Source organism: Lacerta agilis, chromosome Z (genome assembly GCF_009819535.1).
Source record: "Lacerta agilis isolate rLacAgi1 chromosome Z, rLacAgi1.pri, whole genome shotgun sequence".
NCBI lineage: Eukaryota > Metazoa > Chordata > Lepidosauria > Squamata > Lacertidae > Lacerta > Lacerta agilis.
The window spans coordinates 8,783,317-8,810,436 of record NC_046331.1 but is presented as its reverse complement, the minus strand read 5'-3'; the positions used below and the strand labels follow the sequence as shown (position 1 = coordinate 8,810,436).

At 42.5% G+C, this 27,120-nt stretch overlaps 1 protein-coding gene across 2 annotated transcripts in view; it reads left to right on the top strand.

The window, feature by feature from the left end:
* C5 (complement C5) overlaps window positions 1–27,120 on the top strand; it is a 71,709-nt gene that overhangs the window by 22,472 nt on the left and 22,117 nt on the right. For both annotated transcript variants that reach the window (XM_033137511.1, XM_033137512.1), the window contains exons 9-28: window positions 651–777; window positions 1,474–1,589; window positions 4,074–4,274; window positions 5,039–5,242; window positions 6,457–6,666; window positions 7,192–7,341; window positions 8,056–8,185; window positions 8,345–8,410; window positions 10,102–10,305; window positions 11,157–11,241; window positions 11,830–11,906; window positions 13,106–13,245; window positions 15,066–15,293; window positions 16,027–16,087; window positions 17,543–17,632; window positions 19,285–19,497; window positions 19,747–19,822; window positions 21,185–21,344; window positions 22,329–22,424; window positions 26,205–26,376. In XM_033137511.1, the coding sequence (XP_032993402.1) occupies window positions 651–777; window positions 1,474–1,589; window positions 4,074–4,274; window positions 5,039–5,242; window positions 6,457–6,666; window positions 7,192–7,341; window positions 8,056–8,185; window positions 8,345–8,410; window positions 10,102–10,305; window positions 11,157–11,241; window positions 11,830–11,906; window positions 13,106–13,245; window positions 15,066–15,293; window positions 16,027–16,087; window positions 17,543–17,632; window positions 19,285–19,497; window positions 19,747–19,822; window positions 21,185–21,344; window positions 22,329–22,424; window positions 26,205–26,376 (2,806 nt within the window). The remainder of the gene's footprint in view (window positions 1–650; window positions 778–1,473; window positions 1,590–4,073; window positions 4,275–5,038; window positions 5,243–6,456; window positions 6,667–7,191; window positions 7,342–8,055; window positions 8,186–8,344; window positions 8,411–10,101; window positions 10,306–11,156; window positions 11,242–11,829; window positions 11,907–13,105; window positions 13,246–15,065; window positions 15,294–16,026; window positions 16,088–17,542; window positions 17,633–19,284; window positions 19,498–19,746; window positions 19,823–21,184; window positions 21,345–22,328; window positions 22,425–26,204; window positions 26,377–27,120) is intronic.

Sequence of the window (27,120 nt, the reverse complement as noted above, 5' to 3'; positions counted from 1 at the left end):
CAGGCAAGGAGCCACTGCAGAAGAGGCCCATTCTTGTGTTGCCACCCCTCAGGTCTCTCACGGAGAAGGGCATCAGGTGGCAATTGCAAGATCCAGGTCAGTTTGTAAGGGGAGAGGCACAATACCACCTTGAGGTATTGGGGTCCTGAGTCTTTTAAGGCTTTATAGGTCAAAACCAGCACTTGGAATTGTGCCCAGAAAGTGATTGGCAGCCAATGCCGTTGGTCCAGGAGTGGCCTTATATGCTGCATTCAACTAAGTTATATACAGATTGGACCCTCTGAAATTAGTGGATCTATTCACCTTACAAGGCTACAGTTCCCAGTTCCCTGGGAAGAGGGTTGTACAGTAAAACCACCCTGAGAATTGTATATAGATGAGGGGGAAAGGAGGTCTCTGAGCAACAGTCAGCATTTTTAGCAAACTACAGTTCCCAGAATTCTGTGGGGGGAAGCCATGATTGATTAGAGTGGTATGATACTGCTTTAAATGTATAGTGCAGATGAAACCTAACTGTGTTTTTTTTTTAACCTCTTTGAAATCATTGGATGAAAAGTGGTATAGATTATTATTTTTTTTGTAAATAAAATGGATAAAACTGTCTCTGTGTCTGGATAGTTTCTGATACTGTTATGCATCTTAATCATCAGATGGAGAATGGATTAGCAGAGTGCAATTTTAACAGCAAAGTGGCTGTTGGTGAGATAGGGTACAGCAGTCTCCAAGAGCTCGATGGCGCAACACTTTATATTGCAGCTTCAGTGCTGGAATCCACAGGTAATTATCTCACGTTCACAAACACACACTCTCTCATCTCTGGCCCCACTTATTAGTCATATTGTGTGACCAGTGCTTTTGGGGGGGGACGCAGGGGTACGCATACCCCTAAACATTTTGTGAATCATTGAGGGGCAGTATTTCAATATGAGTAGGAAAATGAGAGAACCCCTAAACTTTTTTTTTTTTTTTTTTTTAGGAAAAAAGCACTGGGTGTGACCACACTTGGAATACTGTGCACAGTTCTGGTCACCTCATGTCAAAAAGGATAGTGTAGAGTTGGAAAAGTTTCAGAAAAAAGGCAACCAGAATTAAGAATGGGGTGGAGCAACTTGCCTATGAAGAAAGGTTGCAATATTTGGAACATTTTAGTTTAAAGAAAAGCAAGGGGGAACCATGATATAAATTTATTATCTATTTATTTTATTAGTTAATATATACCACTTGATTGTAGTAAAACCTCTAAGTTGTTTACAAGAAATATTTAAATTATCAATAAAGGCAATGTTTCTTAAACAAACAAACAAACCATGAACGTCCATTTATTTGCCAAAATTCATAATAGAATGATTATTTATTTTGTTCTGAACAAAGCTTATTTCTGAAAGAAACTCAGGATGGCTAGCATGACACTGGTGTTGGTATTTTTTTGTATTCAGTCCTGTTCTCACAAGAAACATCTAATTTTTTTGACAGGTGGCCATAGCGAAGACAGTGAACTTTTCAGTGTCCAGTATGTTCTGTCACCTTACAAACTCAATTTGGTTGCCACTCCTCTCTTTGTGAAGCCTGGACTCCCCTTCTATATTAAGGTTGGTTGACGTGACTAAAGGAAATGTGTACTCAGTGGAATTACCATAATATGTTAATAACAACATCGTGAGACCCCTGCTCCCCATGCAGCACCTACTCCTTCAGAAGAATCTTAGTTTGTGTCCAGATGAGGGGGCTTAAAGATGTAAATTGATTGTCCAGAGATTGCCAACTGATCATCAGTAACAGGATCAAACAAACACAACTTAATTAGATTTCCCCCAGAAAAATTAGTTTGTTTGTTTTCCACTCCCCACCCCACCCATTGCCATGTCTTTTTAGATTTTAAGTAAGAGGGCAGGGACTGTTGTTGGTTTTTTTTAAAAAAAATTCAATTTGTAAGCCACTCTGGGAAGTTTTCCAGCTGAAGTGAACAGTATAAATGCTTTGAATGAATGAATGAATGAATGAGAATGGGTAAATCCAGATTAAATGAGGAACGAATGCAGGCTGGCATAGTATTATTTTAGAAAGTGCAGTTTTGTCACTTTTTCCTTTAAAAGTGAACTAAATCAAATTTCTCCCTCTTTTCCAAATTGGAAAAGTATAAAGAACATGGTAGAACATTATTACTTGGTGTGATAGTGAAGTAGAAATGTTCCCAAATAAATCCCCTTAGTTTGTGCAAATATTTATCATCTCTCTCCCCACCCTGTTCTGTTTGGTGCCAGTGTTTCATCTGGCTGCTGCTCCTTTGGCAGATTTCCCCTCGGTGCTGTTTCTCCATGCTTCCTGGTCACATGGGTTGTTCCCATTCAATCAGGAATCCCATGGCAGTGAGCAGGATGCCATCACAACACCACATAGCCAATCATATTTGGCTATGATAGCATGATTGAGAGCAAGTGAAGGCAACTGAAAGTGAAGGAAGGCAATATGCGTAAATAAGCCAACATTTACTCAACAATTATTATTATTATTTTTATTATTATTTACTAAATTTGTATACCACCCTATATCCATAGGTCTCGTGGTGGTTCACACCAATAAATATGCCAAAAAGAATTGAAAATGGATGTTATTTTTTGACACCGATGCCAATGCCTGTGAAAAACTGTAGAGGGTTTCAGCTCAGATTTACAACTGGGAATCCCTTGATTGCTACTGTATGTGTGGTAACAGTTACAGTACCTGTCTCTGATTCCTAATAATGAAAAATACAGATATTTTGTACAAGAAAATGGTTTAAAACATGGGCGATGTGCCTCAGGCCTGTGTGTGTGTGTGTGTGTGTGAGAGAGAGAGAGAGAGAGAGAGAGAGAGAGAGAGAGAAGGGAATGTAGCCCTCTAAGCCTCACTATGCCTGTTGGAGAAGGGGGCGACCGAGGATGGGATGGTTGGACAGTGTTCTTGAAGCGACTGGCATGAGTTTGGCCAACCTGCAGGAGGCAGTGGAGGATAGGCGTGCCTGGCGTGCTCTGGTCCATGGGGTCACGAAGAGTCGGACACGACTGAACGACTGAACAACAACAAGAAGCCTCACTATCTGGCCCTCAGACTCTCCCCAGGTCACACCTTCTCTGGCTGTGCTTCTTACCCTTGTTATTTACCTGTACAGAGGGTAGAGTTCAGCAGTAGTAAGAGTATTAACAATTTTATTTATTTAGCTGTAAGCCATAACATTCACAGCAAAGCCACAAATTTGACCCTTACTTTCCTGGCACCTAAATCAAATAGAGATGCATGCAAGGTAACATAATTTTCTTTGTCCAGTAGCAGAATGCACACAAAATCACTTGATGTTACGATCCCCACCCCCTGCTGCGGCTATACTCAGTCAGATATTTATGTAGAGGACACTGAGTGATGAAGCGAGCAGAACGAAACACAAAGAAACGGTGCCACAAGGGCAATTCCTTATAGACACCATTCAGAAACACTGAGGGCATAACACTAAGTCTTACCATAATTTTGTAAGACTCGTTTTGCCCGAAGCGAAAGTAATTAACTCCAGATAGCTTTCGGGTGGCTTGTCTTCATACATGGGCACAGCCTAGAAAATCTCAAGCATAGCTCAGTTAGTCAGAGCATGGTGCTGATGACTGCAAGGTTGTAGGTTTGTTCCCTTTATGAGACAGCTGCATATTCCTGCATTGCAGGGGGTTGGACTAATGACCCTCAGGGTCCCTTCCAACTCTACAGTGCTATGATTCTGTGATTCTGTGGATAGAAGCTTTCTCTCACACAAAAAAATCTTTACCTGAGATTTAGACATTGACTGGATCCTAATCAGTATCGGGTTTTCTAGCAAGTGCATGTAGAACAGCTAACTTGTGTTTTCTTTGGGAGAATTTTTGGGATAGTATGTGTCTGTGTTGTAAACTACTCAACAGTGCAAAGGTAAAAATTACACCTGTTGCTCTGCTCACTTTTGCCCCTAGCTGGCCCATGGAAGGTGGCTCTCAGGTTGAAAACAGGTTCCCTGCCCCTACTTTAAAAGAAGATTGTATTATAGTGAAATGGTTTTGCTTCTGTGCTAATAGGTGCAGGTGAAGGATACGGCAGGTGCCCCTGCTAGAAACATACCCATTGCCTTCACGGCTACTGCCTTCAACGAGCAAATGGAAGAGAACGTGTTAGTTCAAGAAGGTGCAGAATCTGGGAGAAGGCAAACAAGCCAGAACGACGGGACAGCTTTATTTGTGGTTAATATTCCTTCTGACTGCAAAGTGCTGGAGTTTCGAGTGAGTTAAATTCTTTTCGGGTTTCAGTTCTTGTACAGGCTGTACTTTGAGACTGTATATTTTGGCCGGTGTGCAGTGCATTTGGAACATTCCCCACCACCACCACCCCTTTCTAGTTCAGATGGGTGACCTTGAAAACTGGATTTTTATATTTAAACGCAGAGCATTACAACACCAAAATGCTATTAAAAAGTATAATGTGTCCGTCCGTCCCCCCAAAGGGAGGGGGAATGCCTGGCTTAAGCCATATTTAGAAACTTGACAGTAAGAGGTATTGGGAAAATGAGATGTTTTTAATGTTAAGACTTGAACTACAACATTTAATTGATTCATCTGTTATATTGATCATTGGTCTACCTTGTTCGGTATTGTCAATGCTGACTTGTCAGTGGCTCTCAAGGCACCCTCAGGTTCTCAGAGTGTGGGGGGAAGGGACGGCAGTCATGACAAAATAAGTGGACCCTCAGCTGATAGGAGGTGATAGGAACAAAGGAAGCTGCACTACGCTGAGTCAGACCATTGGTCCATCTAGCTCAACATTGCCTACACTGACTGGTAGGGACTCATCAGGGTTTCATGTAGCCAGAACTCTAAGCCCCTACATGGAGATGCTGGAGATTCAACCAGGGACCTTCTGCATGCAGTTGTGCTTATCCTCTGAGCGACTGATGTTTCCTAGACTATCCTGCTTGTTGGCTTGTACTTTTTTAAGACTCTCGTTGCCCCTGTGGATTTAAATCCATTTTGTTTTCCGTCATTTTCAGATAAAAACCGCAGATACCAGTTTACCAGAAGAAAACCAGGCCAGTGAAAGCTACGAGGCAAAGTCATATGCTTCCCTCAGTGGAAGTTACCTGTACATCGACTGGGCTTCAAACCACCAATTGCTACGTGTGGGTGATACCCTTCATATCAACATACACCCATCAAGCCACTACCTGGATAAAATACATCACTATAGCTATGTGGTACGCAGAGAAAAACAAACACACTTCCCTCTTAATGTCTTGTCTTTAATTGCATTGAATTGTCCCTCAGGCTTCCAGGTCCCATCCTGCCATTGCATTCCATGCAGCAGCCACTTCAACCAGGAGATTTCGGGTGACACAAAAGACCAGCAAATTCACAAGTATTTAAGTCTGTCTCTCGCTATGCTTTCTTCAGTGTTACGTATACTAAAGCAGAGGGTCACCAACCTGGCACCCACAGACACCAGTGTTGCCTACATATACCTCCTATGGCGCCCACAAAGGGTCTCAGTCAGTCATAATGTGCACGAGACCTTTCACTGTTCCTGCTCAGGTCTGCACGCACAGCTTCTCCTACGTCGAAACCTCCCCCACCCCACCCCAGATTAAACATGCCAAAATTTCATTTGCTGCCCGCCCACCCTTCCATTCTGAATGAGAAGAGAAGTGCAAAGAGCTTATTCTAAGCAGTGGATATGGGGTTGTATTCAGTACTAGTCTTACTGAGAGTTAATCACCATGATTAACTTAGGTCAAATAATTTCCATGGGTCTGCTCTGAGTAGGACTAACATTGGATACAACCCAATATACTTACCGCACAACATGTTGCCCTATAAATCGCCTCCTGCAATGATGTGTCTCAGAAAGCTATGACACCTTAATAATTGTAGCTATTGAGCACTTTACACTCTGCTATCCCTTTGAAATTGCCGTCTTCAATTTCACTGCCAAATACTCTGGCATTTTTAGGGTTTCATCAAGCAAAGCACATTGTTGATTCCCAATGTTAATTTTGTAGGAAGCTGCCTTATGCTGAGTCCAATGGTGGAGCTTCATGCTCTGGCACCGGGGAGGCGGAGAGCAGGTGTGGGGCAGGGCTGATGCGTGTCATGGTGGTGTTGGGTGCCACCCGGAGGGGTGTGGCACGTGTCCTGGGGGTGTGGTGCCCAGCATGGGCAGGAGAACAGCCACAATGGCACCCCACCGAGATCCCACTGCTGGGGGCGGTGCGCTCCCCTTGCACTCCTCTTCCTCCGCCAGTGGCTGAGTCAGGCCCAAGCCCAGTATGGTCTGCACTGATTGGAAGCAGCTCTCCATGTTTCAGGGAGGGTTCTCTCCCAGCCTTCCCTGGAGATCTCTCTCTCTCTCTCTCTCTCTCTCTCTCTCTAAGCCCATTGTTTTTAACTTGGTTCCTTTCTTCCTTTCCTTTAGATCTTATCCAAAGGGAAAATAATAGCCCATGGGACTCAGGAGAGAGTTAAAGACTCCACTTATCAAAGTCTAAGATTTCAGCTAACGAAGGAAATGGTCCCTTCAGCCCGCCTACTTGTCTACTACATAGTTACAGGAGAGGGAGCTGCAGAGTTGGTAGCTGATTCAGTCTGGTTAAATGTAGAACAGAAATGTGGAAACAGCCTTGAGGTGAGTAACATGTAGGGGCTGGTGACACAGACCAGTTTGGTTTCTCCCATTTTTCTTCTTGTTTTTCTGAACACTTTCCCCCATCACTTTGCAATTTATTTCATTGCATCTTTAAAAAAGATGAAAATTGTCCTCATGAAAATTTTGGGCGAACACCTTTTTCTAAAGCAACATTGCCTAAAAGCACTTTTTTTTGCAGTGTAATCTTGCAAAAAATAAATGGATTTTTAATTCCCCACCTCCAACTAATATGTGGATTTATACCGGTATGTATGCTGAGCCCCAGTAAATCATTTGTTTGTTTGTTTGTTTATTGCCTTTCTCCCAGAACTAGGACTCAATGTTTGCTACTTGGATAGAAAACTGTATTTCTCCATTGTGTGTGTGTGTGTGTGTGTGTGTGTGTGTGTGTGTTTTAAAAAAATATGCACACACTTTAGAGAAAACTGGGACCCAATTAGGTACCATTGAAATAAATGGATTTCCTTTAGTGAATCCTGTTTTCCCCCCTCCTCTCCTATACAGGTTAAATTATCAACAAGTGAAAGGTCACACAGCCCAGGAGATTCCGTTTCGCTTTCTTTGAAAACCCAGTTTGACTCTTTGGTTGCTTTGTCGTCTATGGACGTGGCAATTTATGGCATCACAAGAACGAAGACAAGGCCCATGGAAAGAGTTGCGTACTTATGCTCAAAACAAAACAAAACAAAACAAAAACCTGTTTGCATTTTGTTACACTGGGGCAGGGAACCTTTCTCAGCCCAAGGGCTGCAATCCCTCTGGGGCCACCCTCTGGGGGCATACATGCCCATGGTAGCAGAGCGATGAATATAAATGTTAAATCCATGCAGTAGTCTAGTTACTACACACATTCACATACCTCTCTCTAGCTAAGCAAACACGGAGCATTCCTAGAGCTCAAGGACACATTCCAGCCTGGCAAAAACACTCAAGGAGGGTGCAAAGCAGGGCCAGTGAGAAATCTGACCCCGGGAGGGTGTCACATTTGGCTTCTGGGCCTGAGTTTCCCTATATCTCTGTTTTATATTTGAATAAGTTCATTAAATATACAGAATGTAATATTGTTTGACTCCAACCCTCATTATCTCTGAACATTGGCCATGCTGGCTGGGGCAGATGCAAGTTGGAAGTCCAATGGCAGTAGATGATGGGAGCTGTAGTCCAGTGGCATGTGGAATGTCGCAGGTTCCTCATCCCCATTTTAAATTATATGGTGTTTCTTAGGCCCTCCCACTCCCATTATCCCTAGCCAGCATGACCAATGGTCAGGGAAGGTGGGAGTGACATTTGGAGGCTCGCAGGTTTCTCACCCCTGATAATATAAGCTGAAAATAGTCCTCCCCTCCTGTCCTTTTTCTCCCCCCATAGGCACTTTTGCAGTTGGAAACAAGTGACCTTGGGTGTGGCGCTGGTGGGGGACAAAGCAACGTGGACGTGTTTCGAAGGGCTGGACTCACCTTCCTGACCAATGCCAATGCGGATGATTCAAAAGAAACAGGTGTGTGTCCCCCCCATCCCTTTTAGCCACAAAGTGACACCTTTTCTCAAGTGCGCCCTAATTATCTGGGGTGTCAAGGCTTTTTCATTTCACTGCCAGCTTTATAAAACCACGCTTCTCTCCATTGCCACTGGTTTTATCTTTGATTTGTTTCCACAGATGAAGCTTGTCAATCTGTTGTAAGATCCTCACGGTCCACCATCGAAGAGGAAATTGACAAAATGGGTACGGCATATGCCACATGTTTTACTCAATAGCATTTTTGGGTTGAAGAAGGGAACCAAGCGATTTGTGGGGGAAATATTTGGTTTCGTTAATCATATCTATGATTTCATAGATCTAAGGGCTAGGGCATTGCATTCTGGGTAACTTAAGATGGCGAGTGGCTGCCACAGATGGGAGCTGAGCTTAACATTTTGCCCAGAGGATAGGGAAAGATAGATCTGTCTATTTCATCTTCTCTTGGTTTCTCATTTTTCTAATCTTATATTCAGTTCTCTGCATTTTTGCATCAATCTGCAATTTAAAAAAAAATGCTCATGGAATTTTTAGTGCACATTTCTCCTATTATACAAAATTTTGTATGAAGCTTTAACTAATATGCATACTTTTGAAATCTATTTTCCCTGATAATGACTTTTAGTGTTGTTTCCAATTATAAATGTGTTTACTGCACACTATTTCTCTATTATATGCATTTTTATATACATTATTTGGTTGGAGAACAGCATCACAAACTTTGATGAAGTATGAATTGCAAAGGAAAGCTGCTTTTCGGCTCATTAATTAGTTTGAGAAGCATAAATTAGGAAGTTTCTCATAAAAATGCAAACAAAATTAAATTTCTCCCTGTCAAGGAACTGTTGTATTTATTTCTATAGTCATGTTTTTCATAATGACTTGTAAACTGTCTTGTAAATTAGGGATGGAAGGATCCATCAGTTTTGGTTTTTCAATATTAAATTCAGTTCTCCACATTCTATAGCAATTTGGGAATATTAAAAAAATCCTCTTTTAAATTCATCATTCTTGGAAGCAATATCCCTTTTGTTGTTATTTAGTCGTTTAGTCGTGTCCGATTCTTCGTGACCCCATGGACCAGAGCATGCCAGGCACTCCTGTCTTCCACTGCCTCCCGCAGTTTGGTCAGACTCATGTTGGTAGCTTCAGGAACACTGTCCAACTATCTCGTCCTCTGTCGTCCCCTTCTCCTTGTGCCCTCCATCTTTCCCAACATCAGGGTCTTTTCTAGGGAGTCTTCTCTTCTCATGAGGTGGCCAAAGTATTGGAGCCTCAGCTTCAAGATCTGTCCTTCCAGTGAGCACTCAGGGCTGATTTCCTTCAGAATAGATAGGTTTGATCTTCCTGCAGTCCATGGGACTCTCAAGAATCTCCTCCTGCACCATAATTCAAAAGCATCAATTCTCCGGCGATCAGCCTTCTTTATGGAGAAGGAACTGGCAAGCCGCTCCAGTATCCCTGCCAAGAAAACTCCATGGACAAAGACAACAAGCATATAAAAATATCCCCTAATATAATGCATTTCTGTATGTTATTTTTCACTTATATTTTCATTTTTATGCACACTTCCGCCTAATATATGCATTCTTGTGAGCATTTTTTCATTGGAGTATTGCATTGCAAAATTCAGATAATTTCAAAGGCTAGCTTGTGTTTCATTTCACATGTTGTTTCAGGAAGTCTGAATTTGATAAGATTTAGCTTTAAATGCATACAGATTCCCTCCATCCCTAACAGCAATGTATGCAAATTCAAAAGGAAATGAAAACGGGGAAAGGGGACTCCCATAATAAATTTTATCCACATCCCTACCAGGGAGACGCCCCAAACCTGAAACTGGTACTGATTTTACTATGCCATGAGAAAGAGACTATCATTACTTATTGTCATTTCAGTAAAGTTCTTTAAAAAGCAAGAGCTTCGGAACTGCTGTAGAACTGGAGCAGAACTGTATCCCATCATGCAAACTTGCACTGAGAGAGCCAGCCGCATTAAGTCTGGTGGACGCCTTTGCATATCAGCCTTTAAGCGCTGCTGCGAATCTGCAGAAAACCTGCGCCGGAATGAAACTCACAAGGTTTTAATACTGGCGAGAAAAGGTAACATTACCACATGACACCATTTGGAGGCATGCGCTACTGTTTCACAGGGGATTTTAAACAAAGGAGATGAATGTAACGAAGGGATGCTTTGGTCAGCCAACCAAATTGGGGTCTGATGCTCAAGCAGCCATCCTGATCTGCTTGCAGAAAAGCTTGTGTGGATGTTAGATGTTGCATGCCACCCTAAGCAGTGGATATGGGGTTGTACGCTTATCCAGGGCTCGGTTCCTCTGGTAAGAACAGAGACTGTGCAGTCTTTAGGATATACTGATTGATTTACACACACACACACACACACACACACACACACACACACTATATATGTGTGTGTGTGTGTGTGTGTGTATATATATTGCTTTTCCATTCATCACAGCTCTAGATCCCACACAGAGCAAGTCATGTCTCTATCCCCAGTTCCTGCAGCATCAATCTCTTCCAGCTCACTCACAACCAACTCTCTATCCCAGTCCCACTTGTTACCCCTTTGATTCTTTCTCACTTAGAGGCAGCTAATTTCAGCCCAGCTCTTTCCTTTAAAGTGGAGTACTAAAGTGACCATCTAGTCTTCATCCACAGATGAACTTTCTTGACTGGTTCCCCAACCTTCCCCAAACTCATAATGGATTATATCCTGTAAATGCAATACACACTATATGGAAACTGATCCATACAAATGAACATGTCACCCTTGATCATTGGCCATGGTGACTAGGGCTGTTGCAAGCTGGAGTCCAACAGCATCTCTAAAGACTGCAGGATTCACATCCCTTTGATGGTCCCAGCAGTTCCTGACTACTGGCTGAATTTTCTAATTTTCTGAAATTCCTTTAAAAAAATATATTTTCCAGCCCTTGATGCCATGTTGGATTTGGACCCAGAGATCCGAAGCTATTTTCCCGAAAGCTGGCTTTGGGAGGTTCACCCAGTTCACAGGTACAGTACTCAGACATTTTGACTTCAGTTGTGGCCTAGAATGAAATGGCTCTCTTGAATGAGCTGAAGTATCCATTGAGAACCTTTTCACAGCTAAACCTGGGAGAACTGCTGCCAGCCAGTATAGACAGGACTGAACTAGATGGATCAGTGGTCTGGTAGTTGTCTGGTAGCTTCCTTATAGTGGATTGAACACTGTCTCAGTGCATACAGCTTACATGCAGAAGGTCCCAGGTTCAATTTTTATTTATTGAATTTATATACTGCACTATACCTGGAGGTCTCACAATCCCCAGCCATTCAAGTGAGGATGGACGGATCTGTGAGTTTTGATTCTCATAGTTCCTCATTTTTCAGTTCTCCAGATTTCTGCCACAATCTGTGATTTTATTTTTTATTTTTTTTTAAAAAAAAACCTGCTGAAAATTCACCAGCGTTTTAGTGCAATTTTCTAATATACACATTTTTGCTATAAGATAATGCATTTTTGTAGTGTTTTTTTTAAAAAAATAATAATAATTTTGACTGATGCTTGTTGGCTACATTTTTTTTTGATGCGTTTGCATTCCCCCCTCCTAATAAATGCAGTTCAAAGGCTCTTCCTGTGACACTGCCAGATTCTATCACCACCTGGGAAATACAAGGAGTTAGCATTTCAGACAAAGGTATGTATAAAATGTCCCATTTTGTTGTAGCCCTTCTTAGTGAGCAAGTGAAACTTTATATGAAAAATGAGACAATTGGAGACCTCTGAGATTCCAGCTTTGCTCAACCGACTTGTCCAATACACAGAGGAGGATTGGGATGTCTCCCAGCAGAGGTGTGTGTGTGTGTGTCATAGCTGTCAAGTTTCGGATTTGAAAATAAGGGATAAGCAGCCTCACCTATCCCGGGCACAGTCACATGGCAGTGGTGGGCGGAGCCAGAAGCAAAAGTGGGCGGCACTGGTGTGAACGCGCTCAGTAGGCTTATTGTATTTTGGAAACGCTTCCCGTGGGCTACGACGCCTGTAAGTGTGGGAAATGGCTCCCGCTTGCTTTGAGGCTGCAAGGAGGCGAGGTCTTCCCAGTCCCTGGCCAGCAGGGGGAGGGAGAGGAGCTGCTTCCTTTGAAAAAACGGGAAATTAAAGGGATATAAAAAATAAGGGATAGCAGCGGGAAACTGCTTGAAATAAGGGAGATTTCCGGGGAAAACGGGATACTTGACAGCACTGGTGTGTGTGTGTGAGAGAGAGAGAGAGGGGGGGGGGATTCTGGGAGATTTAGGATGAAAAAGAAGAAGTGCTTCTTTGTATTGTCCATAGTTAAAGCATGGAATATTTTGGCACAAGGTGGTTGCCAACCTGAACAACTTTAAACCCGTCTTCCCTTGCACTGCCTGGTAAGGGCATTAAGATCAGAAAATGGGTTTTATATACTGCTTACATGCCAAATATGGACTTCTAAGTTGTTTGTAACATCAACGATAAAACCCATACATAATTAAAATACAAAATAAAGCAATCCCATCAAAGCATTAAAAACACCCACGATGTTAACCATCCTCATAAGGAATGGATAAACTTCCACATGTTTGACTCATAATTCTATTCTGTTCCATTTCCTACATCAATCTGCAGATTTAAAACAAAAAAAAAAACACTTCCTTTCCAAAAAGCATTTTAATGGTATTTCAATAAACATGTTAAGCTATTAATTCTGTTAGTACTAACCATATTGCTCACCCATATGTATAAAGTGCACCAGTAGGGTTTTTTTTTAAGCATTAGTAAATGCTATTAAATACTGACTGGTTAATTAATTACTAAATACTAAATATTACTTACAAATGGTGCTGTTTGTTTGCTTGTTTGATTTTCACACAGGTATCTGTGTTGCTGATGCACTTCAGGTGCAGGTAATGAAAAACGTCTTCATAGATGTGCATATTCCCTACTCTGTTGTCCGTGGAGAACAAATAGAACTGAGAGGATCTGTTTACAATTACAAAGGTTCCAGAACCATGGTAAGGCTCTAACAGAAAATGTTGCTAACAGTTAGGGGTGAGGGAAATGTTGGATTCAGTTCACATGTAAAAAAATAAAAAAATATAAATCTATCGGATTCGCACTTTCCAAAACAATATCAGAACCCAAGCATAGCCGTCCTTTGGAATTCACACTTATCTCAATTTTATGATACGGTTCTCCAACTAATGTTTTGTTAAAAACTGCACATAAAAATTTAAAGTGTGCATTAAAATAAATATATTAATGAAAATAACACGTAAAAATGCATTTTTGCAAGCAATTCCTCTTAATACATTAGTCAAAACTGCTTACAAAAACGTGCTCATGAAGGAAAAATTTGCACTAAAATGCTGAGTAATTTTAATTAGGTTTTTTAAAATGAAGATTCCTGCAGAAATGTGGAGAACTGAATTTAATACAGTCATACCTCTGTTTGCGTTAGCTGTGGGTTGTGTTCAGCACAGGTTACAAACGTGCCAAACCTGGAAGTACTGGAACGGGTTACTTCCTGGTTCGGCACGTCACGCATGCGCAGAAATGCAAAATCGTGCTTTGCGCATGCGCAGAAGTGCCGACTTGCGCCGTGCACGTGCGCAGATGTGCTTCAGGATGTGCACTGCTCATGTTGCGAACAGGGCTCTGGAACAGATCCCATTCACAACCAGAGGTACCACTGTATTGGAAAAATGAGAAACTGAGAGAACCAAAACTGAGAGATCCTTCCATCCCTACCAAGAGCATATTGTTCCTTGTAAGTGATGAGACTTAATCCTGGAAGAGCAAGTGAAACAACATTTTGCAACAGTTCAAAAATTACCAAAATTTCAATTGTTACGCCAACCCTGACCTCTCTCACCACTAAAGGAGCACAAGTGAACAACAGAGAACCTGCACAGACAACGCTGACACCAAACCCTACACATATTAAGTAAAACAGAAACATCGTCACCCTACCCCCCATCCCCCCCATCCCAGCCACCTCTCTCCCCCTTCTCTCCCTAATGTCTCAACAACAACAACTGATTTGTAAAAATGTTATATGGAAAAATACGAGAGAGAGATTGCATTACTGTTGTAAATCAAGAAAAACTTTAATAAAAATATTTTTATAAAAATAAATAAAAATTGTTCCGTTGAGATTATGAATGCAAAATTTCTATTTTAAAAATCACTTTATAATGTAAATCCCAGTGGGTGCCTGCAGCACATCCAATAAGTCTCAGCCAGTGTGGTGTAGTGGTTAAGAGCGGTAGACTCATAATCTGGGGAACCGGGTTCACGTCTCCGCTCCTCCACATGCAGCTGCTGGGTGACCTTGGGCTAGTCACACTTCTTTGAAGTCTCGCAGCTCCACTCACCTCACAGAGGGTTTGTTGTGCGGGAGGAAGGGAAAAGGAGAATGTGAGCCGCTTTGAGACTCCTTCGGGTAGTGAAAAGCGGGATATCAAATCCAAACTCTTCATCAGCAAGTAGCCTCACAAAACCCTGTAATGTGTGTGAGAGAGTTTGCTCTTCCTGCTTAGTTGCTATTTACACTGGGTCGATCTCTGCTATGTTGAATTCATTCACTGAAACATGTCCACATTTCATTGGATGCCAGAACTGGGCACCCACCTTCCTTTCCATTCTGAATCAGAGAAGAGGTGCGGACACTAGAACTGTCATAACTCTAGAACTAGGCAACATCCAATAAAGCTTAATGTTGGAAGATTCAGGGCAAACGAAAGAAAATACCTCTTTGCACATGCTTGTAAGCTACATGTTACTGAGTCAGCTGATGGAAACCTCTTCTAACCCTTTTTGGAACATGCTTTAGTATTGCACTAAGGTATCTGTGGGTGAAGGCATTTGCCTTTTTGGAGGCTCCAGCACTGGACAGCAAGGTATCCAAGAAACCAGTTGCAGGCGTCGGGAACTCCAGGGATCATCAGTTGCCTTAGCAACATTCAAGATTCTTCCTCTGGAGACAGGCCTCCACACCATCAACTTCACACTGAAGGGTGATTCTGTCAATGAAGTCCTTGTGAGAACATTAAGAGTTGTGGTAAGATCAAGCTATTTTTCTTGAAAAGCCTTGCATGCACACGAAAGCTCATGCCAAGAACAAACTTGGTTTTTCTCTAAGGTGCTACTGGAAGGAATTTTTTTTATTTTTTATTTTGTTTTGACTATGGCAGACCAACACAGCTACCTACCAGTAACTGTTTATAAAGTACTCATGATTTTAATCCCTCTCACAACATATTAAAGGGACCAGGGAAGAGGAAGGGGGGAAAGCAAACGCAGGATGACAAGTTCTTAGTTGCAAAATTCAACAGAATGCAAGTCACACAGCTTGATCTAAGGACAGTGGAAAGGCTGCTACTTCCTCGCCTTCTGGTAACCTCAGCAGTGGGAGGGCATTGGTAGGTGGAGGAAGAAACTGAGCTGGAGCTGTACCTGGAATGATGGAGGGCGCCTGATTGCCACATCCTTTCCTTCTGGTGGCCTCTCAGTCCCCTTTTGCAGGGAACATTTGTAACTTCTGTTGCACATAACACTGCTAGTTGTAATTTAATGTTTCACTCTGTTGATTCAATTTTAAATGAACTGTAGCCACCACTAGCAGGGACTTCAGTCCCGAAATAAAGTTGTTGGGGGTGTTCGTGTATGTTGCATGTACAACTGTGATATTTTAAAAACTAGTTTTTGCTAGAGATTCTTGGGGTGGGGGAATGAATAAGCAAATGTTCCTTGACAGGACTGCATAATGTTATCTCCCTGTTCTTTGGTTTTAGCCTGAAGGGATACGAAAGGAAATTCACGAAGGTCAGACACTGGACCCACAGGGTGTTTATGGTATGGCAAATTACCTCTCCTCCCCCCTTCCATTCAATTTTCCTGATCCATTCTTTCTCTTTCATATAAGCATTATCATGCTCATGTAATCTGCTGTTAGAACAGTCACTTGGGCATGAGTTCTATACACACACACCTGGGAATAAGTACCATTGATCTCAGAATGAGTCTCCTAAGGAGTAGAAACGTATAGGATTGCACTGTGTGGATTACACTATTTATTTTGGAAGGTTCACTCTGCATTTGGGCTCCTCTTCAGATATAACAAAATTTTACATGATGGTTCCTGAGATCAAGGGGTGGGTTTTTGTCTATATCCAGATACAATTGGATGCCATTTTAAATCAAGGCAGCAGATGAAACTTTTAAAAATGCATTGATTTGAAAACTGCACTACTACTACTACTTATTATTATTATTATTATTATTATTATTATTATTATTATTATTATTATTATTATTTCTTAGAATTCACGAGCAATGCCAGGCAGGACACTGCTGTTATTTTACAAAGGGAACTAGCATGTGGGTTTTTATTTTATTTTTAAGTCATTGCATAGTGTGTCTCCTGCCTCCCGAACTCTCATGTGATCCTTTCCTTATAAGCCATTCCCAATCCTAACTATGTCTATGCAGAAGTGAGACCCATTGAATTAAATGGAGCTCATTCCCATGTAAGTTAACATCAATGTAGCATTGACACGATTGAACGACTGAACAACAACAAATGAGCACAGTCTGAAGTAAGGGTTGGTGAATTTGCCAGTTTCGTAATCTAAAGTTCACTTCTCCTCATTTCCATGTCATTTTGCAATTTTATAGAAGTCCTTATGAAAATTCATCAGGATTTTAGTGTGTGTTTCTCCTAATATACACATTTTGTATGCAGTTTCACCTAACACATACATTATTTTGGTGGAGCAATTTGTTCTCATGACTAGATGCATTGTTAATCACACTTTACTTAGCACAGTATATGCATTTTCCATACACATTGCTTGGCTGGCAAACTGCATTGAAAAGTTCATAATGAATGTGAATTTCAACGAACAGCTGGGTTCATGTAACGAACAGTTCATGTAATTCAGGCATGTCCAACTTTCAAGAGACTGAGATCTACTCCCACTATAAAAAACAACAACTGGCAGTTGTTGAGCAGGTAGATCGCAATATACCTGTTGGACATCCCTGATGTAATTGTTTCAGGAAGTCTGATTTATGTTGATTTGGCTTTAAACGTGAATCAAACAAAATTACTCCCCCAACCCCAGTCTACAGGCACACCACGTTGCTGAAGATCTAGGTCTGACCACTGCAAATGTATACCTTTGAAAGGCAGGATGGAAATGTGAAATAAATAAGGCTAACATAGCACACATTTTTTTTTAGCTCTAGTAATGGCATATGTAACACAATAAACTTCCATGGTTTCTCCACATATATTTTCAACCACAGGGACAGTGGAAAGACAGCAGGAGTTCCGTTACAGGATACCATCAAACATGGTCCCCAAGACAAAAGTTGAGAGGACTCTGAATATAAAAGGTAAAATGGAGTAGTGGGTGGAGCACAGTTATATTAACCACATTTTCTTGCTGCTTTTAAGCCTCTAAATATTACAAGTGTTTTTCGCCTTGAATCAGGTTTCATGTCATTTATTTGTAATGGAGGGTAAGCTTATTGGTGGTTGCTGATAATGGTGGCAGTCTACTCGTATTGGGATCAGTGGCAAGATGCCTCTGACAATTCCAGTTGCTGGGGTATATGATTGAGAGATGTCTCTTGCCCTCGTGCCCTGGTTGGGGGCTTTTTCATAAGCATCTGGCTGGCCACTGGTCCATCAGAATCCTGGATTGGTGGCATGATCTGGCAAGCCTTGTCTTATGTTAATATCTCTTCTGAAGACTTCTGTTTACAAATCCTGCCTCTCTATTGGTGATGATTGAAGCAGCTTATAAGTTGTAACTGTGGTGACTGGTGCCCATCTGGACTGGTAGGGAGTAAGGCAGGGGCCCCAACAGTAGGTGGCGCCAGAGCCAATGACAAGCAGAACCAACTAATTCCATTTTCCTCCCCTCCCTCCTCCCTGCTGAGTTTTACAAGGGCAACCCTGAGAGTAAGAAGTAAAATGCACAAGGAACACAAAACAAATCATAATCTGCTCAACAGCAATGCTTGTTGAAATATTTATTTACATTTATTAATTAAAGGATTTTAGAACCATCTTTTGCCTGTCACAAGGCAGCAGACGACAGAGTTAATACTATAATATTTCAAAAAGAGCAGTAATAAAGCATATCTAAGCGGGGGCACGAATTAAAACTGGATTGAAACAAAAGCTTCTTTTAAAAGGTCGACAGTCTTGAGGAAGAAGAGCGCAAGTGAAGAAAGCATAAACAACAGTAGTACCTGGTCCCTCTCTGCCCAGTCAACTTTGTTCATTTGTTTTAGTTTGGTGCCTTGGAAGAAGCAGCAGTGTATAAATGCAGTGAATAAATGAACCAACCAACCAACCAACCAACCAACCAACCAACCAACCAACACATGATAGGGTCATATATATTTCCTGGGGAAAGAAAGTCCACAGATATCGGGCCACCACTATGAAGGCTCTGTATCTGGTATCTAACCTAGGGGACAGGGAACACTTTTCAACCTGAGGGCCACATTTCCATGTGGGCAACCTTCTGAGGGCCCCTGGCTAGTGGTGAGCAGGCCCAGAGACAAAAGTGAGTGGAGCAACAAATGTAAATTTTAACTTTGTACAGCAGGTTAGTCTCCACACACACACTCACACATGCCTCTCTTTTCTCTACCCTAGTAAGCAAGAGTTTAAGGACACATTCCAGCCAGGCAAAAACATTATGGGTTCAAACCAGGGCCAGTGAGGTATGTGGCTTGGGAAGAGGGGTGTATGGTCTGGTGAGAGTTCCAAGGGCAAGATAGAGATCTGGAGGCCTCATTTGGCCCCTGGGCCTGAGGTTCCCCACCCTTGGTGTAATCTAACCTGTTACTCAGAGAATAGGAATAAAGTGAGTGTTAACTGGCTTGTGAAAAGTAGCTAACAGTGGAGCTCTCCTAGGAGGGTGTTCCAGTATCTGGGCCTCACCTCCATAAAGGCTCCATAGTTTATACCAACCTCCATCTGCCTGCCAACAAAAAGGACAGGATTTCACGGTACCATTTTTCTTTTGCAGGAATTCTTCTAGGTGAAGTGATTAATGTAGCTGTCAGCCCAGAAGGGCTAAATCTTCTTGTCAACCTCCCAAAGGGGAGTGCAGAAACTGAGCTTATGAATGTTGTGCCAATCTTTTATGCCTATGACTACCTGGAAAAGACAGACAGCTGGGACATACTTGGCCCAGAGACCATCACTCCAAAAGTTAACCTGAGGAGGAAGATGAAAGAAGGTAAATTAGTATTCCCTTGTGCTCTTTCAAGGTAAGGTAGACCTGAAGTCTTTGCATGGTCACCAAAACAATGTACCTTGTGGTGATAATTTAGCCAGAGGCTAATTGCAGGGAACTTTGGCATTATTGGGATGTTGTTTTCTCTTTCTGGAGATGATAGTCAATGTGAATTACCCGGTATCTCCTAATGTTTGAAGTAGTGGCATGAGTGGAATAAACGTTGAATATGCTGCTATATGTACCTTCTAGGACTTGTCAGCATCCTGTCATTCCAGAAAAAAGATTTCTCATACAGTATGTGGGAGAATGGAGAGCCCAGTGCCTGGTGAGTTCTCCATATATAGTAACAAATATAGTTCTTATTATATAGTAACACAATGGGTTCTAAGGTTGAGGAGCAGGTTTCTGTTTCTGTTTGGATACCGTAGGATCCCATTTTGAATAAAGATGGCAGACTCAGCTATTCAAATCTGAACCGAGTTAGACATCTCTCAAGATATTGTAAAACATTTTGCAAGAGGGTTCCTGAGAACAATGAGCAGGCTTCCATCTATGTTTGGATACTATTGGGCACCATTTTGAATCAAGGTGGCAGACACAAGCTTCCAGAGCTGCACCTATTATCACTCAGGGTTGATGTTGGCTTCTTAGAATTCCCAAGCAACATCAAGCACTTCTTGCTAGTTTGTTTACAGGTAGCAGCAGCACTCTGCCATCTTTCTGTTGGGATATTTGTACACGCCGAGCTGCAAAAGCAACAGCGAGGCCAGTATAACATGTGTCTGTTTTTATCCCGTGAGAAAGCCAGCAGTCCTATCTGCTTTCTCACACATGTGTTGTTATTGTACTTTCCTTTCAGTTCTGGCTCGAGAGATGCTAGACGCTCTTATGCACAGCTCTGAATATCTGAGCTGGCTAGCAGAGACATGTTCTGCATTTACCTATAATAAATAGTTTAGCCTAATCAATGGCTTGTGTGTGTTGTTCTTCACACTGGAGAGCAATCGCATATTGAATGTGCCACCGGTCTCGCGTAGCCGGGAATGTGCACAAGGCTTTCTTCCAGTCTCGGGCCGGTCTCACAACTGACCCCGGATGGGACATTTGCCAACAGTGGTAGCAGAGGACGGTTTGGTTCCGGAGACATCGGACCTCTGCCTGATGGTTTCTTCTGTTGCCGATCTATCCAGGAAGAAAACAGCCGACAACAGAGTATATGTATATGTATATGATACCTTGAGTTGTGGCAAAATCATGCACTTCCTACCTCTGGAGCTCCTGGTATAAGCAAAAGAGTGATTCACAGCAGCTGTGGTTATAAGTCCAAGGGGTGGAAAGGTCACACATTTACAGTGCAATCCTAGACAAGTCTACCAAGAAGTAAGATCCGCTGGGTTCTCTGGACTTGCTCCCTTGTAATTGCATATCGGACTTAGTGAATGAATGAAACATTATTGTTTAAAGCCATAGACCAGCACAGTATAAATACAGCAGTCATCAAGTTTGATGCTCGGTCAGAAAATTAACCTTAAATACTTGCCATGGAATACTTTATTTGTATTCTCAGAATTGCAGAACCCAAATGTGTGTGTGTGTGCAGGGTGCGGGTAGGAGTTAATTTCAAAATTAGCAGCCAGCTCAGATTTTCCTCAGGAAATATATTTGTTTTATTTGGTTTATGGGGCAGGCTGACAGCTTTTGCCTTAAGGATTTTGGGACAAGTGAGCCAGTATGTGGCTGTTGATAAGAATTCTGTGTGCAATTCTCTGACGTGGATGATTGACAACTGTCAAATGGCAGATGGATCTTTCAGGGAGATTTCAAGCTACCAACCTGTAAAACTACAGGTAAGAAAACTTTTTTTTTTTTTAAGGAATTAATTTTCTAGCTAACAACTGGTTATGATTTAGATGTGGCCTTTCTTGTTAGCACAACTCATCCACTGTGGGGCTGACCCCACCATTAGACAGAGAGAGGGAATAGAGGTGAACAAACTTGTCAATTTGTTTCTCCAGTTTCTCATTTTTCCAATTGTAAACTTGGTTCTTCATATTTTTGCAGTGATTTGCTATTTATTTATTGTTTTACAAAAGATTTGTGAAAATTTCTCAGCATTTTGTTGCAAATCTCACTTCAAGCAGATTTTTGTATGCAGTTTTGGCTAATGCAATGAATTTTTGTACCTTTGCATTTTTGTTTATTATTTTCACCAATATATGCATTTTTATTAACACTTTCTCGTAATGTATACATTTTTGTACATATTGGTTGGAGAACTGCATTACAAATTCAGATAAGTCTTAATTTTGGGTGATGGCTGTGTTTCAGTTCTCATATTGTCTCAGATAGTGCAAATTGGATGGCTTCATCTTTAATTGTGAAATGAATTGCATTTCCATCTCATCCCTACCTATAGGGCAGCAATATATGGGGGAGCAGCAATTAAGTTTTGTACTACTTTTTTGATCCAAAACACTGTCACCTGCCATGGGGATTTCTTTCAACAAAACAATTGCAATTTTAAGTTTAAATTATTTTCAGTTCTGAAAATGGCTTTGTTTTAATTTACGCTCAGATTTGTCTTGTGTGTTGCTTTGGTGAGGCATATCATAAAAGCCATTGACTACACACAATACCTTTGACACCTGAGGTATGTGTTTTCAGGGCCCAACCTACTCCCTTGTAGGTAATCTGTTTTAACTTCTGAATGTTAAATAGTTGCAACCTGCCTTGGGACCGGCTGATAAAGGGTGGGTAATCAATATCAACATCATCATCATCATCATCATCATCTGTCTGACTACATGTTTGTATATGTTGCTTTTTAAAAGGGTACACTACCTAAGGAACAGAAAGAAAAGACTTTGTATCTCACCGCTTTCTCCCTGATTGGATTTGAAAAATCAGTTCATATCTGCCCATTGCAGGTGCGTGTGGTGCGATTACTTCCTTCTTCCCACAGACTGCATTTTTGTACTCCAAGCCAACAGTCAGATTCCAAGAATGCTAGAGATCCAGTGGCGTCACAACGGGGGGTGGGGGCGTTGCGACCCGGGTGCCATGTCTAGGGGGAGAGCCAGTGTGGTGTAGTGGTTAAGAGCGGTAGACTCGTAATCTGGGGAACCGGGTTCGTGTCTCCGCTCCGCCACATGCAGGTGCTGGGTGCCCTTGGGCTAGTCACACTTCTCTGAAGTCTCTCAGCCCCACTCACCTCACAGAGTGTTTGTTGTGGGGAGGAAGGGAAAGGAGAATGTTAGCTCCTTTGAGACTCCTTCGGGTAGTGAAAAGCGGGATATCAAATCCAAACTCTTCTTCTTCTTCTTCTACAAGAAGGCACCCTGCGGGGGCTCGTGGGAGCGCGAGCATCCACCTCACTGCTGCAGCCGCATGTGGAGGATCCTCCGTTCACAGCTGCAGCAGCAAGCAGAGGATCCTGGCGCTGGCGGCAAACCGCTATGTACAGCGCATGTGCGGCATTGCACGCATGCGCTGTACGTAATGCCGCCACACGTGCTGTAAATAGTGGTTTGCTGCCGGTGCTGCTTGAGCGCCATACGGACGGCGGTGGGATCCCTCTGTCACCGCTGCAGCTGTGAGCAGAAGATCCCGGCACCATCCATATGGTGGTGGAGCGCCGACGCCGGAAAACTGCTATGTACAGGCGCATGCGGCGTACGTAGTGCTGCCGCACATGCGCCCTACCTAGCAACGCCCCGGGTGTCACGATGCCTTTGTTCACCCCTGTAGAGATCATTAGGATTTTTTTTTATATAAGAATTTATTGGTTTTACAACAAACAACATACAAATATAACACCCACATTAACCCACCCCCAACTGGAAATAAACAAATACACAAATACCAATAATTCTTCTTCTTATGCTGTAAAAAAAAAAAATTTCTTGGTCGAATCTTGGTACAGACTTCCCCTGCCTTTTCACCTTCGGTTCCAATCCCAAATATTACTTTAATAACATCTTATACCATCTTGATCTTAAAAAATCCAAATATCTAAAAATTAAAATCAAAAGCTTCTTTTTAACAAATCTTGTTTCATAATAAACAATATTTTCCCATTCTTAACTTAACATAGATCAGATCATGTTATAACTTAATATTAATTCCATACAAGATTCTGGTTCTTATCCCCTTATTTTCAAAGTAAATCATAACAAATATCTTCATTCACTATAACTGCTGTTAGTAACAAAAATTTAAAATACCTCTTTTCTTTCTCTAAAAACTTAAAGTCTTGACACACCGGTTTCAGGTTACCATAATGCATTCTTTTCCTTTATACCTTAATATCATTCACCCTATCCCCCTTCTGTCCATTTTCTTTGGTCGTCTTGCTCCAGAGCTGCTCCTCGAAGTATCCTTTTTCTTTACATAACCACAGATCCAGACTAAGTCCAAAGTATTCCTTGCATAGAACATCAGGGTGCGCACCTTTTCCCCCAGCCTCTCCGGTTCATCATCACATTCTTCTTTTATTTGTAGATATAAACATAAAGTTCTCACCTTCGCTCCCAAGCTCTCACCTCGGGAGTTAGTTATAACCATTTTCTCCGTCCTGGGTCTGCCACCCCCAAGGGACGATCCATTACTCCGGAGTAGCCATACCTTTTCATCCTGTTGTTCAATCAGTCCCTTCAGTTCTGTGCCAAGGCTCTCCTCCAATGCAGCCATTTCCTGTACAGTCTCCTCTGTGGGATATAACTTTTTTGACATATGACAGTTCAATATCTCCAATTTTCGGTTGAGCAGTTCCAGTCTCAATAAAATAGTCCTTTCTTCATGGGTCATTTCACAGTTTGTAACCAAGTCAAAAACAAAGCCGAGCATGGCAGAAGCGGGCATAGGTGTCAAATTACAGTTTCGGTTCTCAGACTTCTCCATCTTGCCAGTAACTTTCCATTCAGTCAAAGTCTTTCACGGCCATTTTCCCCGAATCCAGGGTGCAAGAACCAAAAATTTTAAAAGAGATACTGTCCACCAGTTTAGTCCCCAAAGGGGAAAACCATAAGTCTCACTTATCAAATTTTAAATACTTTGTTGCCATCGCTGTAACAGCAGTCTCTTAAGCTGGTTATTTTCTATCTCCCGAAGGGAAAGAGGCAGGCTCCCTTTCCAAATGTCCCCCAGGTCGTCTACAAGGCACAAAAACAGGTCCAATCCAATACTCACGACACCGGGATTCTTAAACTCCAACTTTGACAGGTAGAACGTTAACGCACATCGCGGGGGCAACCGCCGCTTCGCGTCCCGGTTGGGGCTTGTCCCCTGAAGCCCGGCTCCGTTTTCCCTTCACCCCCACTCCCCCTTTACAGGGGGAGCGAGGGAAGGGGACGGAGCCATAGTGGGCATAGCCGGGGAGCCCAGGGTGCGGGACGCTCTTCCCGCACCCTATCGGAGCCCCGCTTAGCGGTAGCGGGGCTCCAACCCCCGGGACGGGCTGGGTCGCCTCGCAGCCGAGGCAACCCACGACCGCTCCGCCATTGCGTCGCCGCCGGAAGTCGAGATCATTAGGATTTTTAAAGGAAGGACTGGGGAGGGGCCATAGCTTGGTGGTGGAGCATCAACCTTACTTGCAAAAGGCCCTGGGTTCAATTCTTGATGGCAGTAGACAAGGTTGAGAAACCCCAGAGAGCTACTACTATACAGTATATTGTAGATACTGGGCTACATAGACCAAAGGCCATTGAGGAAGGTTCGTAACTCAGTGGTCTGCTTTGCATTCATAAGGCTCCACGTTCAATCCTTGGCTTCTCCAGGTACGACTGGTAATGCCTCCTTCCTGAAACTCTGGAGAGCCACTGCCAATCAGGTGTAGACCATACTGAGCTTGCTGGACCAATGGTCTGACTTAGTCTAAAGCAGCTTCTTGTGTTCCTTAAAGTGCTCAGCTTTGGCTAGTTCACGCCCTGGATAGTTTGATGCTGATGTTTGGTAGCAGAACAGAAAAGCACTAGGCACATTTCCAATGCAATGTCTTGTTATATAACGGTTAGAGTATTATTCACAAAGCTCACTGGGCCAGTCACTATTGCTTAGCCTAACCTACCCCACAGAGTGGTTGTGATGATAAGATGGGAAAGGGGTGGGGAGAGAGAACCATGTATGCTGCTGCCTCCTCCTTGGAGGAAGCTTCTTGGAGGAAGCGCGTGGTACAAATTACAAGCTGGAACGTGTCCAGAGGAGGGCAACCAAAATGGTCAAAGGCCTGGAAACAATGCCTTATGAGGAACGGCTTAGGGAGCTGGGTATGTTTAGCCTGGAGAAGAGAAGGTTAAGGGGTGATATGATAGCCATGTTCAAATATATAAAAGGATGTCATATAGAGGAGGGTGAAAGGTTGTTTTCTGCTGCTCCAGAGAAGCGGACACGGAGCAATGGATTCAAACTACAAGAAAGAAGATTCCACCTAAACATTAGGAAGAACTTCCTGACAGTGAGAGCTGTTTGACAGTGGAATTTGCTACCAAGGAGTGTGGTGGAGTCTCCTTCTTTGGAGGTCTTTAAGCAGAGGCTTGACAGCCATCTGTCAGGAATGTTTGATGGTGTTTCCTGCTTAGCAGGGGGTTGGACTGGATGGCCCTTGTGGTCTCTTCCAACTCTATGATTCTATGAATCTATGATTCTATGAAATGTAACCAGAAGCAAGGAAAAAATAATAAAATAAAAACATTTGGTTCTTGTCTTCACAGAGAATTGAAGATGCAAAAAACAGAGCTAAAGATTACTTGCTACAGAATTTTCATTCTGTACAAAGCACATTTTCCTTGGCAATAGTTACTTACGCACTCACTCTGGCAAGATCCAGGCAGCCTGGCACACACGCAGCCTACCGTGCACTGAAGAGGGAAGCCCTTGTGAAAGGTAAAAAACTCAACTAACATCCATTCCCCCCAACTTATAGCGATTTCCCGTAGTGATGGTGGAACTAGACTTCAGCTGGTGAAAAATGCAGCGGCCTAGAGTTACTTGCTGGGGTTTCATTTAAATCTCATATAACCCGTTTTAAAACAGCTGTGTTGGTTGTCAGCTTGTTTCCGAGCCTAATTCAAGGTACTCACATTAGTGTTTCAAGCCCTTAAACGATTCTGATCTCAGTCAATTATCTGAAAGGCAGCCTCCTTCTCTACAGACTACTTGGGTGTTGAGAGGAGCAGAGGGTGCCCTCTTGGTGGTTCCAGCACCTTTAGAAGTACAGTATGGGAAATGATTACCAAGGAGAGGACTTTTCCCTGTGGCAGCCCCTAAGTTATTGAACTCTATCCCCACAGAGGTGTTTCTGGCACCTTCGCTATACAGTTTTCACATCTTTTCACTCTGTCCTTTGACACTTGAGATGCGTATTCTTGTGATTGTAATTTGTTTTATATGGTTTTCAATGTTGATTTGCATGCAGAAGGTCCCAGGTTCAATCCCCGCCATCTCCAGCAAGGGCTGGGAATATCCTCTCCCTGAAACCCAAGGGAGTCTTTGCTAGTCAGTGCACACAATACTGGATTAAAATGGATCAATTGGTATAAAGCAGCTTCCCATGTCTGTATGGAGGGCAGTCTATAAATGTAAATACAGTAAGCCAACAACTTGCACACATTTAACTTGTGCACATTC